The 19,888-nt window shown below is 44.1% G+C and overlaps 1 protein-coding gene across 1 annotated transcript in view; it reads right to left on the reverse strand.

Moving 5' to 3' along the window:
- Positions 1 to 6,826: 6,826 nt before the first annotated feature.
- The window catches only part of TMEM182 (transmembrane protein 182), a 206,588-nt gene continuing 193,526 nt past the window's right edge, over positions 6,827 to 19,888 (reverse strand). The window contains exon 5 of the mRNA XM_069636925.1: positions 6,827 to 7,817. Coding sequence (XP_069493026.1) covers positions 7,594 to 7,817 — 224 coding nt within the window. The 3' untranslated portion in view covers positions 6,827 to 7,593. The remainder of the gene's footprint in view (positions 7,818 to 19,888) is intronic.

A 19,888-nucleotide genomic window follows, 5' to 3' on the forward strand; every position in this document is an offset into this window, starting at 1 on the left:
ACTTCTACTTCTGCTCCGGTCCCTACTAACTGAAACTACTAACAATACTAACTGATACAACACACCACTAGACACTATGACCAGTACCTACCACATCCTACAATGACAACACCCTCCCTCACACCCACAGTTGCTAGTTGCCTGGATTGATACTTACACTCTGTCTTCGATGACACTGCTCGGCTGCTTACTCGCCGTCAAAGAGCTCGCCTTCCCCTTCTGGTCTGCCTCAGACACCTCACCGATTGCAGGCAGGATGATTTCCAACCGGCTCTTGACAGCCTTTACCCAGTTTGTGCTTTCCAGTGGTCTCGCAATGCACGCAAGTGTCCCACAGCCCTTCAGGGTCGGCGTCGAAGGAGGCAGCTCAATGCCGGGCTGGTGCCTTGAACTGTTCTCTGCTACCAATTTGTTAGGTTAGAACTGGGCAGGTCGAGGGGTGCAAGGAGTTCACAGACGCAGAACTCATGGAAGGCCTAACTACTTCCCTTCCCAAAAGGAACGCAGGTCCAAAAAGATAGCAAGTTCAACCATGGTATTATTACAGTCAATATAAACAGGGATCAGTACAAGGATAAAGCTCCTGGAACATCACAAAGATCAGTAGCGCGCAGGCCAGTTTTTAGGCAAATCCATGTCACAATGACGTCCCAACCTGGGCCCCTCTCCAGCAAAGCTATCACATCCTGTGACTGGGTGTTGAGTAGTAGTTCCCCTATAGCAGTCCCTATATGGGTTAGTTAACTGGCCCTTCCATGTCAGGTGTCAGGCCTGCACCCTCCCTGAAAAGTGGTATTTCTACAATTTTGCAGTATGCAGCCTTGATGATTGGTCTGTGCCAATGGCTACCCACCCCTAGGGTCCTGAACTGTGAATTGGTAGAGCTGCTGCCCCCAGGCCTGGGACCCAAGTCTGTTCTCAGCTCGCGATGTGCCTGTTCAAGGTAATAAGAGTAACTATGTGTCTGTATTATAACTGTGTGACCACCATAGACTAGGAGAGGGCATGCTCTTGGTGTATAAGGTTGAGCTTCTTGTTGTATCAACTTTGTTGCAAGCCATTGTCTTGCTTGTGGGACCATTCTGTTTCCCAGCTGCTAGTTTCGGTTCATCATCATCTCGGCCTGCCACGTGTCCAGAGGCTGTGTTTCTGTGCTCTGCTGCTCTGAATTAGTCCGAGTTTGTGAGGGATGATTCGTATTTCCTTGGCTGGTGTTATTTGAGTTCAGAGAAAGGAATGTTGCTTGCCTTGGCGGCCTTGGCGGCGGCCCAATCCCGCACGGTTGTTTTCTCCTGTTCGCTTTAGATTTAAGCTCTGTAAACTTTTCCTGAGACGGTTGTGGCCTACTGTAAGTTCCTAAGCCATGGCATGGCATCTACTGCTTTTAGTGTCCATAGGTTAGTGGTTTATGGTCCTGTCAGGTCTCTTGGATGCTGCTGCTATTCCATAGGTTTAGTAACATCTAAGTATCTGCAAGCCTATACAGGATCTCTTGCTTCCTTGCAGTTTCAATCATGCTGCAGCAAGCTAATGACAAAATAATAAACGTGAAGAAAACATGTATATGTCTCTGTCCTCTAACTCATAGAGCTATATGCATGTGTTCTTCATATAGCTGGGTGTGTGATAGTGTCCCGATGTGCGGATGGCACGTGTGCTTCATGTCTAATGCTGCTACGTTGTGGTGTCTCTAACGAATTGAATCATGTCTTCTTATCTCTTTAGTTGAGGCTGTCAATTGAAGTGTCTCTGATGACGTCTGGTGACTCCTCATCCACTCTAGGCAGTGTCAGTACTGGTCTTGGGCTGTATGGTTGACGGAGTGGGTACCTTTCAGAGTATTTGTCAAGCAGGGGAGCAGTGGGAGTTGGTGCATGCTCATGCAAACTGCCATATTGTCATCGGTTCTTCTTCCTGTTCGAGTATTTTGTGGGTGGGGGAGCAAGGGCAGATTTCGACCTTCCCTCTTCACTTCTAAAAATGGTACCTTACTACATTGGAACAGTGTACTCAACAGAATTTTGCAAACAATAACTATGTAGACATGCTTTAGATAGGACAATATATATGAATTTTCTTCCACTGTCGGAAAACATTGTCAAACATTTAAAAAGTGCTTAATACATTAAACTGTAGTTTCACTAACCAAAATTATAAGTGTTTGTGTTTCCAGCAGTAAGCAAAATCGAATGGGCTATCCTATTAGTATGTGTTGCAGAAAAATACTGGTATGTTCTTATAACTGCATATAGAAGACTCTTGAAAATACATTAAGTGTTATAGATATACTAGAGCCTTTAACCTGTTAACACCTCATTGTTTAACTCTGCATGGCCAGATTGGTGTTCTAATTTGACTTGGCCAGTGCTGGGTTTATTGGTTCTTCATCAAGCCTTACAAAAGCCTTGTATACAACGCAGGAGAAAATTCTCCATCTAGAGGGCTAGGTCCTTCTCCAGTCATCAAAGAAACATGTTATGTGTAGTACAACCAAACAATGTCAAAAATAAAGGTTCCTGGTAAGGCTTGGATGTCCAGGAGTCATGGATATAAACAAACAAATTTACCAAGACTGTGTTTGGTCACACTCCTCTTTTTACTACTATGTAGTAAGTACCCAAACAATCTGGATGGTTGTTTCATAAAAAAAATATCTGTTTTATTGTTTCGGTACTAACCAATCCTATATGAATCTTTCTTTTACAAGGGACATATTTCTAAACAATTCATTTTTACACATTCATTTGGCCAAACAAAATATAGGCCTTCAACATAATACTTTATACAAACAGGTTAAAACAACATTTTACTAAACACAAGAATAACGGACACCGTTGGGTGGGACAATATCATATTACAATTCATTTCCCTAGTTGTATATGGCCTATAAGGCTTAGCAACCAGTTACTGCAGACGGAGATGCCAGACGCGGCTGGATACAATGGACACAATCCTCTACTGAGACGTGCGTTCCAGAGATCCATGACTAAACTAAGTCGTGGTTACTGCCCTAACCCTAACGGTTTGGTGATGTTTTTGGCTCCATTTATGGACTCTGCCCAACCACAAGGTTTTTCACACCTGCGAAAGCACAGGATTGACCACTACTTAACAAGACACAATGCACACATGTTGGTGTAAATGAAAATGATATCATCATCCTGAGCATATCTGACACACCTCAACTGGTGACGAGATGGCCAAAACACACTGGGCCTCATTAGGAGTTTGGAGGTAACCATGGTGCTATTAGCGCCATGGCTGCCTCCAAATCCTTACCGACTCCGCCCTGGTGAATGGAGCTATTACCGCCCCATTCCAAGGTTGGTGGGGCGGTAATTCCCCATTCACCAGGGCCCTTCCCCATTCCCATTTGAGCCCCCATAGGGCTCAATGGGAATGGGGAAGGCGCTAATAACGGTACCGCAGGCGTTAAGGGAGGACCCGCAATGGGAACTCGTAATAGGGCAGTAAGGGATTACCGGTGCCCTTACCGTTACCAGTAATCCCTTACCGCCTGCCTCGTAATGAGGCCTACTGTGTCGACTTTTCCATACAGCAACCACCAGCACTGCCTTATCAAGATAGGACATATACAACTAAGGAAATTAATTGTAATATGATATTGTAACCCAACAGTGTCCGTTATTATTGTTCAAACAAACAATCATGTGTGCAGGGCTTGGGAAAACAGTGTGTATATATCTGTTTGAATTCCAGTAGAGTCAAATAAGTGGTCCTCCAGTCGATAAAGATCTGAAGTGCTCAACTGTTCAACCCCATTACTTCAAAGGGATATAATTGTTTTGAAGCTCCAAACTATCAGGTCCTCCAATTAAATCTACAAAATACATTAATAAAAAGTTTTTTTTTTTAAAAAGAAGCCTGTCAGCTAAACGTATGAATCATTTACAGAAGGTTCCTCAAATGGGCATCTAAGAGCTGCTCAGATGGTTTATTTTGCTGATACAAACAGAAACGTAATGGGCGTTTGAATTTGCATTATTAATTAATTTAAATAAGGTGTTTTGAAACGGTGAGATTTTCAGCAACAAAATAAGACCAAACACATATTTTAATAATTATGAGTAATTATTCAAACCACAAATGTCAATAATGAAGTCATATTTCATTACAAATATGTGAGCTGGGTGTATTTTTTTTATTTTTATTTTTGGGTGTATATTGTAAGCATCATGGGAATCCAGAAATCCATGTCTATAAATGAGTCATGTTGCTAGCATTAGATATGAGATAAAGTATAATTCTGTGTCAAAAGTGTAAATATATGAAATATTAGCTCTAGTGAGATATACTATCAATTTAGAATACACATAAAGTTATTGTATCAAATCTATGTATCCACTAAAGATTCTTCTTTTCTGAAAGGACAACAAGCACTCCTCCCTTCCCCATTTTATTTCTAAATTGAGTTCTGCTTAACAGATCCCCATTTCATAATTGCTCCATGCCAAAATGATACTGCTAACATGAACCTTAGCAGAGAAAGCCTGCGTTCACTCTCAGCCCCAGCTCTGAAGTTGCACGGGGCAGTGTACAAGGTCATATTTGCATTCCCTTACAGCTACTGGAACACAAAGTTCATTCAGGCAGTGGTGGCTTTTTAATCTTCCGCACTTGTGTTTGTAAACATAATAATTGGAAACCTTAGTCAGTCTGCTGGCGCACCAATCTTTAAATATAAGTCATGCCTGGTTGTAGCATATTGTACAGCTAGTGCAATTTGATATTGTAATAGCGGCGGCTCTATGAGCAGGGCCCAGCTATTGCAAGACCTATGCAGATTGGTGTCTGGCCTGACTGTCGACATGGCTGCTATGAGGAGCAATGGCCAGGATGCCTCCTCTTTGATGCCCCATGCAGAAAGACCAACACATTAACTTCAGGCACAGACACCGTACCCGAGAAGGCCTCCTCGGAACCAGATGTTTAAGGTAAGCACTGACATACCGAAATCACTCTCACATCAGGGTGCTGACGAGTGCAGTTCCTTTGAATTCATCATCCATGGGAAGGGGGTGGAGTTACAGTAGCCAGATAGGAGAGGTGGGCTGAGAGAAGGGTGCCAATATCTTACTTTCTGTTAGGGCTCTGTTCCTTTTACAATCTGTGGTGGCACTTTGGTGGCTGAAGAAAATTAGTTGATGGAGTAATTAAATTGTACCTCTTCCTCCCAATGTATGTAGCTTCCTCACATCTTGTAAACATTGTAATATAACAGTCTCTCTGCAATAGCACACCTACTAAACTGTTATTTTATTTACTATTTTTATTTTGTTTCTGAATGCTGTCATCACTAATCAATCTGGCTTCAGAGTTGTTGTCTGTCTAAGGGCCTCATTACACGGATGGCGGAGAACCATGGCGCTGTTAGCGCCATGGTTCATGCCGGTAAAATACCGGCACTGCCATGGCGGAAAGGGGAATTACCGCCCCATTCCAAGGTTGGCGGGGCGGTAATTCCCCCTTCCACCATTGCCCTTCCCCATTCCCATTTTTGCCCCATAGGGCTCAATGGGAATGGGGAAGGCGCTAATTACGGTACCGCAAATTGCGGCCGCTGATCATTACGTGACAAAGAGCACAAGATCTGTCAGATGAGATTAAAAATGTCGATGACAGACACAGTAATCCTCTTATTGTGACACGTGCTTTCTGGGAACCAATAACAAACCAGATGCAGATGTACCTGACATCACAGAAGGCTCTCACTGTTCTGCAACAAACACCTTGCTTTCGCCCATGCATAGCTCACATCATGCCCTCTTCTTTCTGAGGTGCGTCTGCCACCAAGGGATGGCCAAGGGCGGCCACGGCCACCCTTATAACACTGACTCCTCCCACACCAGCCCCTTCAGTTATGTGTGTTTGTTTTGGTGTGCCACCCCAAGATTTCCAGTCTGGCCACCACTGTGAAAAATGTCTGGTGGCACCACTGGGCTGTCCACGCTTTGTTTGCCAGTTGTGCCATCAATCTGATCCACTTTCCTTCTGTTCTTGTTTCTTCTCAACTGCAAAAAGCCGCCTCTCCAGCTATAAATGTCCCACTGCCCCTGCACCCAACAATGACCCCCCTCTGCTTTGTGCGTACCACAAGCGGTTTCAGCCGTTCCCAGTGCTCCAGATGGTAGGGTGGGCAATATACATCACCAAATTATAAAGTGGCAGCGAGAAAGAGAACACACAACAAGGTTCCAACTGGTATGCATAACGAGGGCCATAGCAACGAGTTAATGGGGACCACTGTAAAATGTGGATAGCAGACCCCTGAGATTCTACCCACCCATAGACATGCCTAGGTCTAGGACAATCGGGAGGTCCATTAACAGCGGAGATACCCTGGGCTGCAGGGTCTAAAGGTGTATTTATTTCATGCCTGTCGAAAACATTCCACACCCCCTGCATGAAATCCGCAAAGACTTCCTACAATATGAGACCCTGAACACACAACAATCAGATCATATGATGTGTTATTTATAATGCGCTAAAACACCGAGAGGTTTCTTAGACCGAACCCTGGGATCGAACCCGTGTTACTCTGTCTGGTCTTTCTTCCAAGGGGAGCACGTTGCCCCTGAGCTATCCTGATCAAAACGGAGGACCCGACCCAGACTCCATGTGAGGTTTGTGTCTGTTGGATGTTTCATATTTAAAATGCGTACGTTAAGAGTACCCTACTCATTTCTACAGCGATTTTAATGTAACTGCTGTCCTTTCAAAATGCATGCAGAGCTGGATGACAGAACTTGACAAGAAAGCCATGTTTGGAAATCTGCATGCCAAAGACTCATTACTTCTCTGAAAAATCATTAAAATCCGCTGTATTTATTTTTAGATTTTACTTGCACAGAAGAAATAGATGTTTCAAGCATTTATTTGGTTCAGATTTCAAATAAAATAACACAAATATTCGCACAGCTTAGATTAGTATTTCACTTGTAAGCACATGGTTTCATTGAGTAGAATGTCAAGCCACCAAAATATAACTACAGTACAGAACGGCTTAACGAGAATTCATACATTTTCCTTTTGCAGACAACATACTATTTTTACTCAACAGAAAGCTGCTGCTTTGTACAGAAGCCTCGGGCGCGCGCTAGAATCCGCTTCATCGGTACTTTATCGCCCAGAAGACATGGATACCACTTGGACAACTGCAATCTATTTTTATGTACAGCCGTGTCTGTCGGCACGAGCGCTACTGAAGAGGGAACATGGGGAGGAGAAAGAGCGCGTGGACCAGAGACTGGCATTCCTCTTGCGTATGGTATGTCGCCCTCTGCTGGAGAAAGCCTATTTTTCTGCAAGTATTTCTCTCAGAAAAAAAAGAATACACCTTTAATGAATGTTTTGATAGTGTAGGTTATCTAATATTTGATCAGTGTCGAAACCTGTTCTCCTTATTGGCGGTGAGCTTGTTTTTTTTCTTCTTTTTGATAATATTCATTGTGAGGTAAAATAGTCCAGCCAAACACTTATCCTAAACCGTTTTTTTGTGGATACTATATCCAAAAACAACGAGGAGCCAGTCAAATGTTTTCCGCCAAGATTCCGGCATTTGCACTTTTAGAGTTATTTAGTGTGCTGCTGAATGGTGCGTCCAACGAGCAGGAAGAGCATTCCGGCAAACAGGGAAAAGAAAATGCCAAAGGGTGCCACCATGAAGGACCAGCCATAGCGGACATAGACACTGAACTCGGCACAGGCTTCCTGTCTCGATTTCTTATAACCCTCCAGGTTGGACATGACCTGTACCCAGATGACATACAGGACTACGACCAATGAGAAGAAAATACCTGAAAAGCAAAGGTCACAGTTAGAGGATCAATTTTCAATACAGTACATACTGTGGCACAATACTTTCCTAAATTTATAATTTTGCAAAAAATGCTACTTTGACTACTTTTGATTTCCTTTTTCATAAAAAATGCAGACTTGTTGAAATACAGTCAGTATCAGGTATATAATACAATGAACACAAGATTAAAATGGAGCTTTAAATAAGGTTCCTGTGATCCAACATTGTGTTGGAAAGAGGAAACGCAGAGATCGTTTGGCAAGGGAAATAGTTTTGGCGTTTCAAGTTGTTTATTGCATTTTACTTTTAGCATGGAGGAAAGGAATGAGGAATGACAGCACAGAGAAGAAGAAATGGCAGCATGGGAGAGAATGAAGGGCAGTGCAGGGGGTGGGAGAAGCAAGGAGGGGGGGGAATAAGAAATAAACAGCAACATGAGCAAGAATAAAATGTGACAGTTCTAGAGGGAAGAGGAGTGACAGCGCAAGGGGGCAGGAGTGACAGCACAAGGGGGAGGAACGACAACACAAGGGAGGGAGGATCAACAGTGCACAGGGAGGATCGACAGTGCAAGGGGAGGTGCCACAGAACAATGGGGTGGTGCGACAGCGCAAGGGGGAGGTGCTACAGCACAAGGGGGAGAAGCGACAGTGCAAGGGGGAAGAAAGGATATCACAAGGGGGAGGAGGAACAGCACAAGGGGTAGGCACAGAACAAGGGGGTAGGAGGGACAGCACAAGGTTGAAGAGGGAAAGGCATAGCTCTCAACCATTTGTGTTGCAAAGGCGGGTGAAATCACCCGATTTTGTTTTTGGCGGGTGAGACGCCCATTGAAATGAATGCAAGAGTGCAAGAGGGAGGAGCGGCCGTGCAAGGGGGAGTGCAAGGGGGAAGGGGGGACAGTGCGAGGGGGAGGAGGGACAGTCCAAGGGGGAGTAGGGACAGTTCAAGGGGGAGGAGGGACAGTGCAAGAGGAAGGAGGGACAGGTCAAGGCTAAAGGGACAATGCAAGGGGCAGGAGGGACAGTGCAAGAGGGCAGGAGGTAAAGTGCAAGGGGGAGGTGGGAAGGCACAAGGAGGGATAGAGAAAGGGGCGCAGAAGGGCCAGAGAAAGGGTGTGTGGAGGGACAGTGCAAGGGCGGGAGGTGGACAACGCAATGGAGGGAGGAGGGACAGTGCAATGGAGGGAGGAGGGGCAGAGCAAGGGGGAAAGGAACAGTAGTGCAAGGGGGTAGGAGTGACAGCGCAAGGGGTGAGAAGGAGGGACAGTGCAAGAGAAGGAGCAGGGGCAGCACAAGGGGAAGGAGGGACAGTGCACAGGGAGGAGAGAGAACGCAGGGGGAGGAGAGACAGTATGAGGGGGAAAGGGCAACAGCACAATTGAGGAGTGACATATGTTGGCACCTATCCAATGAACTACAACCTGCAGATGTCTTCACAACTTATTTAATTGGAGAGGTGCAGTATCACCGATAACACAAATATGTCCTAATGAGAAATCACATTGAGATTTTTTAAGGACATCTGTATGTTATCAGTGCTACTGCTCCTCTCCAAAAAAATAAAATAAAATAAAACAGAACCAGGGAAACATGAAATATAAATGGAAACAGGTAGTGAGCAGGAATAAACTTTGTCAGTGGTACTGCACCTCTCCAATGAGCTACAACTTGCAAACATCCTCACAACTTATTTTATTGGAGGGGTGCAGTAGCACTGACAACATACAGATATCCTCATAATAGATCACATTGAGATTGGAGAGGCGCTGCACCACAAACAAAATACAGATGTCCTCACAAGAAATCATGTAACCCAACGGGGCCAGGAAAGTAGCTCCAATATAGCCCAACTCACTTTGGCTGTGAAAAGAAAGACCACAACACCATGCTAGCTTTGAAAGTTGCACAGTCTAATCACTTGGTACAAAACACCTGACATAACATTTAGTGTGTCGGCCGACTATGTCATAGCATATCCAGTTGTCATGCCAACCTCAAAGTCAGCTCTCTGGCACCCCTTTTCTCCGAAAAGGATTACACACCAAAAGCTGAAATACACGTATCATAGAAGATGTGGGTAACATCAGGAGGCTGGAGGAGCATGAGCAAAGTGAACGTAGTAGAAAACCATCATTATAATTGCTAGTACTGTAGACGTGGCTTACAGAGAATTACAATCAAAGAAACTCCACACAACACCTTAATTTCAATAACGCAATGTTTGTGCCATTAGATCATGTCCCCTGCAGAGCCCTGAGGATGTCCGTGGATGCGACTCAGGATTTCGAGACACACCAGCACCAATGTGAAGAGCGGGCATAAGATCTACATGGGAGGATCCTCTGGTGCCTCTCACAGCATTGGTGGACTAAGGCAAGGAACCACCAAATTTAATCTACTAGTAGTGTTGGCCTTTTAGGTGATCTACGTGTGTTATTAATCTCCTATTACCCTTCTAAACTACTTCATATAAACAATGCCTCTCTAAACTGTTTTACATAAACAATCACTTTATATGCAGTTCTCGCTAGGAAATTGACGAAGCTCTAACCTTAGGATCTATATTTTAGACTGAATTCACACTTATTGAATTCAGACCCTACTTTTAGTCTACACACGAATATAGTGTCTGATTTCACCTCTACCAACCCCAGAGTTAGCAAATCAGGATGGGGCTGTGAGTATCGTCTGGAGCCTGGAACTAATATTGCTCAGGACGTCCTGTGAAAAAAACCTTTCCCTTAGCCACCTAGCTCTGGAACAGCATCCTATGCCTCTAGGCATTGAAAAAGAAGATGACAACGTAAATACAGAACATATGGTTATCGTTAAGTACCCTTAGAGATGGTTATCGTTAAGTACCCTTAGAGTTGGCTCTGTTAGGTTTCACTAATATATACCCATATCACTGGAGAATAAGCAGCATGCAAGACAGAGCCCAGCCACCGAATATAATTTGCCTTTACAGCTAAGCGCCAGGGATAATCACAGTTTACCTTATTAATTCTATGTATTCCACATCCTTGCATTTTGTTACCAACAACATTCACCTTCTCACACATCCAAATCTTGGACTTGACTACATTCTGGAGTCAGTTTGGCAGTCTAAGAATTACTATTCTGGAAATGCATGTGGTACCACAAATAAACACAACAGGCAATCTAAGGCGACATATCTGCCAGCATTGCCCAAGCATTCTCTAAAGCACACACACAACACTACTAAATTCTAACCAATAATTCTTCCAATGCATATATTAACTCTTCTGTGTTGCATCTGCCCATAAAATAGTCCATACATAGTAGACTAGCATGAATCCTCACTAGTACAAAGTAGTTGCTCCTGATTAACCAATCCCCAAAATAAACTAATTATCAGACAGCGTGTGTAAGTCACAGGGAGAAGCCCTGGTCAGTGGGGCGGGGGACCCAGTCTATAAAAGCCAGGCAGAAGAAGATTTTGGAGGTGTTGGGAGTAGCAGAGCAGTGAGCATTGGAGTGGAGGAATTGGAGGTGAAGAAGTAAGTGGACGTACAGAAGGAGTTGAATGTGCAGGAGGAGATGGCGTAACAGAAATAGTTGAAGGGACAGGAGGAGGTTGGGGTGTAGAGGGAGTTAAAGGACCAGGACAAGGAGAGGGAATAGCAAGTGGAGGACATGAACATCTAGACTGAGGGGATAGAACAGAGGAAGATAGAATGGGTAGAAGGCATGGAGGAGGGCACAGAGCATAAGAGATTGAAGGAAGTGAAGATCAAGGAGGAGAAGAGAGAGAAGAACATTTTGAATGAGGTGAAGGATTGAAGAGAGAAGGAGAAAGTTAAAACAGTGAAATGAAGGAGGGAGGAGAACTAGCAAAGAGGAAACACCATTACAAAAAAGGTAGCAGGTGCCCCTCTCCAGGAAGATCATGGCATGATAAACTGTTCTGTGGTGTTTTCCGACTTTGAGAGTTCACAGCCATCGTTTTTTGCTAACGGTACCTTTTACAGATGGGAAATATCCATTTGCATATCAGTCTTTGTCCCGACCATATGGGCAGTCCAGCAACAAAATGCTATGGCAATTCCCTTCTGAACAAGAGTACCAACAGCAGCCGCATACACATGTTTTGTTGGGCCACATCAGTGAGGTGGAGCTGTGCCTCTCTGAGCACAGTGAGCAGTGAGTTCACGTCTGGGTTCCCCCAGGTAACTCAGGGTGACCAACCCCAAGTTCCTTGCAAAACAATTTTAAAAAAAGGTAGCAGGTGCTTCTCTCCAGAAATAACACGGCATGATAAACTGTTCTGTGGTTTTTCTCACTTTGAGAGTTTGCAGCCATTGCTTTTTGCTCATTGTACCTTTCACAGATGGGAAATACCCATTTGCATATCAGTTGTTGTCCCACCCAAATGGGCAGCCCAGCACCGAAATGCTATGGCAATTCCCTTCTGAACAAGAGTAGCAACATCAACCCATAGACGTTTTTCAGCCTTGTTGGGCCTCATCAGTGAGGTGGAGCTGTGCCCACATGGAAACATACATGTACTCTCTGCAACATGTTTCACAAGAGCACCTTCCATTTTTGCAAGGAAATACCATTAGTTTGCAGAGTTCTGAAGGAACAAAAAGGATGATGGTGGGAAGTACCTTGGAGGTACAAGAACGGTGATAGCCAGAAGGCACAACAACACCAGTCTATCCATTGTCTGGGAGAATAGAATGTTGACGGAGTTAGTTGAAAGTCAGATTGTTGGCTAAAAGTGAAGTGTATGTACAGGCCATGGGCAAGAGGGGGCATTGACTGGATGAGTTGGAACGTAAGAAATACTGGGAAGTTAGGTTCAAGATCTTGGTATGGTGAAGTGAGCCAGAGCCCCACCCAGAGTTTTGCTAACCACCTGATCTCAGGGAGACTCTGTGGAACCTTATTCTAAAAATGAGAAGCTTTCAGCTCCATCAAGAGTGCCTGCAATACTTCAATGATGCTACACAAGCAGTGCTCTACCAAGAGATGCCACACAAATACCCAGTCTTCATTCATCAGGGAAGCGCAAAGCTAAAGACTGTCAGTGACATCAGGGAGAGACCCAGAGAGAAACAACTTGTATCAGACGCATTGCTTTGTCGAACAAAGGAAAGAACGCATCTCTGAATTTGTTTCACATTTGGGTTCACTCTCCCAGATGTTTGAGGGCAATAGATCTCCAAAGAGGTGAACAGAGGAACTCTTTTGCCAGTAGGAATGCCTTTGGAAGGTCTCATGAAATCTTACGAGATCTGAACATGTAAAGTACTAATTACCCAGAAAAGGAGTTCTGTAAGATATATGTTTTACCAGAAGCCACCCTAAACAGACAAATCACCACAGAAGACGGCAAGGATAGCTAATAAAATACCTATTGCGGAAGGTGAGGATTGGAAGGTAGATGTATCCCTTAGGATGTTTCTAATGTATTATTCTGGCAGTAAGAGTATGTCCTTTTGATTTTAGTACCACCCACAATTACTGTACAGGCTGAATGAACAGCATATCTCTAAAATCTTAGTCACGGGTCTAGTTGTGTTTTCCCTATGTCTCTGTTACATATGGTGTCAGAAGTGGTATCACTCAACTAGACTTGCAGGTCACACAGTGTTGCCTTCACAGTTTCTTCCTCGGTGCAACCTAACTTTCCAGTACCCACCTTGGCTGTCTGCCAAGGTGATAATGGCTTTTATTCCCTGGCAGGAACCACAGTCTCTAACCACTCCGGAGAGTCCACCGCTGATGCCTGGGAGACAGACGTCTGAATCCAAGCAACATGGTTCTGGGTCTATGTTAAGAGAGACATGTGACCATTTGGATTCTGCCCTGCAGGAGTACAAGGATGAGTAGAGGCTAAAGCACCTACTCAGCCCTCAAACTCCTACAAATCAAGAGCAAACCCAATCATAAAGGTAAAGTAGGCACAGTTTGGAGATGTACTTCCTTTTCCTCTTTTTATTTTTGTATTTTTTCATTTACATTTTTTTAATATTGTGTTTTTCACTATGAAAAAACTTTCAGGTATCTATTTAGAAAACAAATTCATATATTACAAACAATAACATTGTTATTTCCTATTTCGAATTAAATCATTTAATTGTTCCATTGTAAAAAAAACCTAAAATGTGCATGGTTTCCTTAAAACCCATGGAAAAAGATCAAATATCACATAATTATATACTTATTTGATTACTCATGTGTCTGCATCTAAATCTGACACATGAATCTCTTAAGGCTACCGATAAAATCACAGAAGTACCTGCCATCCAATACAACCAGAAGGCGTCATTCGCTACATTAGTCATATTAAACAGGAATGTATCACAGACCTTGTAATACAGACCCAACAGTCTGGAACACTGTGTCAGCACATGCCTACCAGCTTCTGTAGTCTGATGACAAATTATGCATGACCTCTTTTCTTGGGGCATACCTAATCTTACCCCATTTGTTGCTAAGAATCGCCGCTGATTTAAACGTAAACAAATAAATGTACTCAGCGGGGAGTACAGCACTACACACAAATAGCTTTGAGTATGATCCAATATAATTGTTTGGGAGGCATGCCCTCTATTTACACGTCTTGAAGACACATATTCGATATTACATTGCCAATCCCATGTGTACGCCTTTTCCTTGAGACTGTCAATCATAAGGCTCAATATTCCATCCTCCTTTGGTTTCCACTCTATGGCTGCGTGAAAGCTCCCTCGTTTATTTCCAAAACTACACAAGCAATCATGGCTATCCATATTACCACTTTTTACTTTAATTTCTCAGGCCAAGATTCTCCAGGCTAAGTTTGGTAAATTTTCTTGTGCACATGTTTTAACCTTTTTCCAACAGAAAGTTATCCCCATTATTACCTATGGTGCCGAATCTTGGCCTCCTGATAAACAACTGTATTGTCATAGAGTGGAAGCTCAATTTTGGAAAAAAGTACTCAAACTTCCTAACTCAACACCAACCGCTCTCTTGCGATTTGAATTGGGCATGTTATCAATTCATATTCAAGTCTCTTGGAAGAGATGCTGTCTCTTTCGAAAATGTTTATTGAGCCTTGCCACAAATAATTTGCTCTCAATACTGGCCAATTATCTACTGCTGTCCCCACACTCCTTCCCATCTAGTTGGAGAGACACTGTACTTTCTGACTTACTTGAAGCAACTATTTCATTGTATCTTTCGCTTAATAATCCAACGAGAGCTAAACTTAAGTTATACCAACTGGATTGACATCACACCCAACAGAAATGCTTATTGCTAAACGATTTTGATAGACCTTCTTTTGGTCATAAAAAAATTCGTCAATCAGCTGAATATCTATTGAAGTGTCCTTCAAATGCACTGATAAGTCAAATTCTAAGATTTCATATGAATTTATGGCCAACCAATCAAATCTTATTGAGAAGGGGACTAATCCATTGTGATGCATCGTATTGTCGATTCTGTAAAATTGCGGGAATGGAAGAGACATTAAAACATCTACTAATTGTGTGTGTTGCATGAGGAAGCAAAGCATAACTGTTTTACACAAGTCAACTCAAACACATTACTTGATGCGCTCAGATGATGAATTGTGGAATGAACTATTTGGTACTTCTAAAATTTCCATAAGAATAGCCACAATGCAATTTTTAAGCTCAGTATTGTCCATAGATTGGTTTTGTATTAATCGAGCTGATTACACTGTATTTAAAAATAACACATAGTCACTTAAGATTATTTTACTTTGGACTGCTAGATTTTATATCTTTAGGTATTAGTTAGTTTATATGTGGCTAATGTTCTGAATTAAGTTTGACAAGCTACTTTTATGTTGATTTTATATTTTCATGGTGTTTTTTTGTCACGTCTTGATGTGTTATGATGATTTGTAATTTAAAGTGTTATATAGAAATTTGTTTTGAAATGTTAATTTAATTTAGCCAACCAAAATAAATAAATAATAATAAAAAAATAACATTTATCATTCTGCCAAACATATTCATAACAAGATCATTTAAGGCCTATCACATTCTCAAATGTAAAATTCTCCTGAGCTCCTCCTGATATGAAGTTGAACTTTCATTGATGGGATACCCAACTCAAGTCAGATTGCCTGGACTGGGAAACCTTGTACAAGTCCCAATACTGGTCATCACATTTTGCCTTCGAGTACACATAGCCATAGCATCTTAATATTTAGATATATCCCTATAGGATCCCCTGTGTAATACTATTTTTATTGGGCTGTCCAGGGAGCTACCACCTATCGCCTTAATAAAATGCTTAACCGCTGAAGATGTCTATGTTGCATAACTAAAATTTCTTTTGTTTGATTTGAGCTTTGGCATTACAATTACTAATAACCGCTCCAAGATATTTAAACCGAGTGGCACACTATCTTTTAATTTCCAATACACCAAAAAACAGTGCTTTTCTTTTTGTGGTAACATGAGCAGAGGGAAGGCTATGCTCCCAACACGGATGTGAATGGGATCCAGTAATGACCCAAACAGCACAGCAACATGGTCCAAAATAAAGGGAATTTCCAATAAAGGTTCTATAAATATATATATATATATATATATATATATATATATATATATATATATATATATATATATATATGTCAAACACACAAAAAAAACTAAATAGAAAACACTGTATAAAATCACCCCTGTGGAAAGGACAGAGAAGATGCAACAGATAGAGGAATGGCAAATTATGAACCACAAAAAGGATATGCGTTTGTTTGAAAAAACGTAGCAAAAGTGACCTAACTAGTTTCTAGGCCCAAATTGACCAAGGGAGCCTGTATTAATCAATTGTACCTTCTTTCTGGTCTTTGACGTGTCGACAGCATCAAACCCAGCTCAGTACAAGTACATTGGATTGTGTGGGCCCAAGCGGCAAGTGGGTAACAATCAGGTTCAAATGTGGTAGCTTTGTGCTGTTCAAAGGCGGATTTTGGCAAAGCAGGTCATGGTATTCACTAGGATCTGTTCAATATTGAGCCATGCCGAGCCTAGTTGTAAATGCTGGGAAGACCTGATTAGTAATGCCTCAGTGGTTTGAGTTGGTGGATGGCAATGGTTCAAAATGGTGATCGTGTTCCTCTGGTGTGCAATTCAGCGAAGCAGTAGTTCAAAAGCGAGTCAGGTCCAGGCATAACCCCTGGTTTGAGTCGGCAGTTGAGTCGCCAGTGGTTTGAGCCGTATCTAAGTGTTCAGCTGTTGATTCAAGCATAGCAGATGACAGGCTCAGAGGCACAAGCGTGCTTGAGGTGCAGGTACTGTAGCTCGAAGTTTAGGAGAAGTGTCAGAAAGCAGCACCAGCAGGCGTGTCAATGGTGTCAAGTATGGTTTCGACAGCAGTTTGACCGGCTTCATTGTGGCAGAACAGGAAGCCTTAGCTGATCTGATCTTCCAGATGCTGTGAGACCCACTTCAGGTGTTCTGTGATGGGAGCAGTCCTTTTAGGGTCTGCTCTGCCAGTCATGTGAGATCTGGTGCAGAGTGGCAGGTCCATGTCCACAGCAAGAGTCACCCCAATGTGCTCTGAGAGTGGGTAGGGGGCAGGGATCTACTTTGCATTGGGCTGATCCTTCTTCAACCCAGTAGTTGAGGGCTTTGAAAAGTACAACTATACCAAAAGAGGTCCAATTAATCCTTCTCAGGTATTTGCTACAGAGCTCATCAAAAAAGTGGCGTGAGACCCCTTCCTTTAAAAGTAAAAGTACACAGGTGATAGGACTGAAGCTAGCTTGCTTTAATGATCCAATAAATGCTCTTGGAATGAGTTTTTTTCCCTTCTGACCTCATACCCATCGTGTAGCTATGTGAGACCTCCGTCCACAAGTGCCGCACAGGGAGAATGACAGAATCACTCCCTATGCAACCTTTGAGGCCACAGGTGAAGAAGAATCCGGAACCGCGAAGTACTGGAAGCCCCACGGAAGCTGTGAAGGAAAACAGCATTAAGTACCAAGCAAGCAAGGTAATGCACAGATAACCAAAAAACAGGAAGGATCTTACCAGGAATTGACAGAAGTAGGGATTCCGCGGCTCAAGTGGGCAAAGGTCCCGAATAGGAGACACTTACTGGTAGTCACACCAGACCCCACCTGGGGAAGACCTGCAGGCCGGACTGAACCAGATTGTAGGCAAGGAAGGTGGTGAGTCGTAGTTCATACAATGTTCCAGATTCTGTGAAGAGGGGTAATCCACAAGAAGTCTGTGACAACAATCCAGGGTCTAGAGCCAAGGGTAGCAGTCCAAGCTGACGGAACAAAGCGGGATCCAAAGAGAAGTCCGTGACAACGATCCGATGTCAAGAGCCAAGTGTATCAGTCCAAGCCGGTAAAGCACAGATATAACATAATCCACAAAGAGTTCCGAGAAGAGTTAGCCGGGTCCAAGATCAATCGTGAAACAAGGTAAGAATCGCAGGCCAGACAGGGTCTCAGAGAAAACAGCTGTGAAGCACGGTACTGAAGCACTCCACTACTTAAGTACCATTTGCTTCCTGATCACGTGATCGCGAGTTTGGGTCACGTGATCGCAAGTTCAGGTCACGTGATCGCAAGTTCAGGTCACGTGATCGGATAGACCCAGCAGCACGATGCAAGGAAGCGATCTTGATCTTCTGATGGCCTAATCTCCACGGCAACTGCCAATGGAGGAACGGTCGCAGTCGTGACTGTGGAGTGGTAGCGTGAAGCTGCTGCTGTAGCTGTGTGCGAGCCGGCCTGGACCGCCAACGTGAGCCCCGGAAGGTAAGTGGGGGGTGTATTCGGGCTGAGGGGGACCTGGGATCACTGGTGGGTCGGACGGAGGGTATGACAGAGCCCCGCCGCAAAGGCCCACGACCACGTGGGCAGGAAGGATGCTCCCGATGGAACCGAGCAACCAACCGGGGGGCCTGGACATCCGAAGCCGAGACCCAAGACCTCTCCTCCGGACCGTAACCCAACCAGTCTACCAGGTACTGCAACTTGCCCCTAAGGAGGTGGGAACCCAGAATACCGGAAACCTCAAAGACATCAGGGGCATCCAGGGACACAGGGGCAACCGGGGAATGGAGGCGGGAGGAGGCAGGACAAGGTTTGAGGAGAGATGTGTGGAAAACAGGGTGAATCCGCCAAGAAGACGGGAGCACAAGGCGGTAGGCCACTGGACTGATGACTCGGGAAACCACATAAGGGCCCACAAAACGAGGCAGAAGTTTTCGACAACCCGCCAAACTGAGATGTCGGGTGGACAGCCAGACCCGGGAACCCACCGCATATAACGGGGCAGAACTACGTTTCGAGTCAGCGAAAGCTTTCATGGATAACTGGGCCTCCTGGAGGTGAACCACGGTCTGGGCATGGATAGAGGACATATCTCTAACACAGGCAGCTGCGGCTGGGTTGACAGAAGAAGAAGAGTCAGGAACGGGGAGAACACAGTGTGTTGGCCATACAAAGCGAAAAAGGGGGAAGAACCGGTGGAGGAATGTACAGCATTATTGTAGGCGAATTCAGCAAAGTGAATGACCTGCAACCAGGTTGCTTGTTGTTGCAGCGTCAAACAACTCAGGTATTGTTCTATGGATTGGTTAGTTCTCTCAGTTTGACCGTCGGTCTCAGGATGGTAAGCCGAGGAAAACCGTACATCAATACCAAGCAACCTGGTCAAGGCACGCCAGAACCGGGACGTAAACTGGGACCCCTTATCAGAAATGAGCACAGAAGGCAGACCAAAGAGACAGAAGACAGATTCAAAGGACAGCTTGGCCAACAAAGGGGCAGATGGACTACCCCGGCAGGGGATAAAACGGGCCATTTTGGTGAAAGTATCAACCACCACCCAGATTGTGTCGTAACCCTGGACCCTAGGTAAATCAGTTACAAAATCCATGGTCAATGTGTGCCAGGGCTTGGGTGGTATAGGTAGTGGTTGCAAGAGGCCAAGCGGGCGACCCCTGCGGTATTTACTTTGAGCACATACTGCGCATGTGTTTACATAGCAGACAACGTCACGTTTCATGGATGGCCACCAACACCAGCGTTTCAGTAGGTCCAGGGTACGGG

This window comes from Ambystoma mexicanum, chromosome 7p (assembly GCF_040938575.1).
Source record: "Ambystoma mexicanum isolate Mex_15411 chromosome 7p, UKY_AmexF1_1, whole genome shotgun sequence".
In the NCBI taxonomy this organism is placed as follows: Eukaryota; Metazoa; Chordata; class Amphibia; order Caudata; family Ambystomatidae; genus Ambystoma; species Ambystoma mexicanum.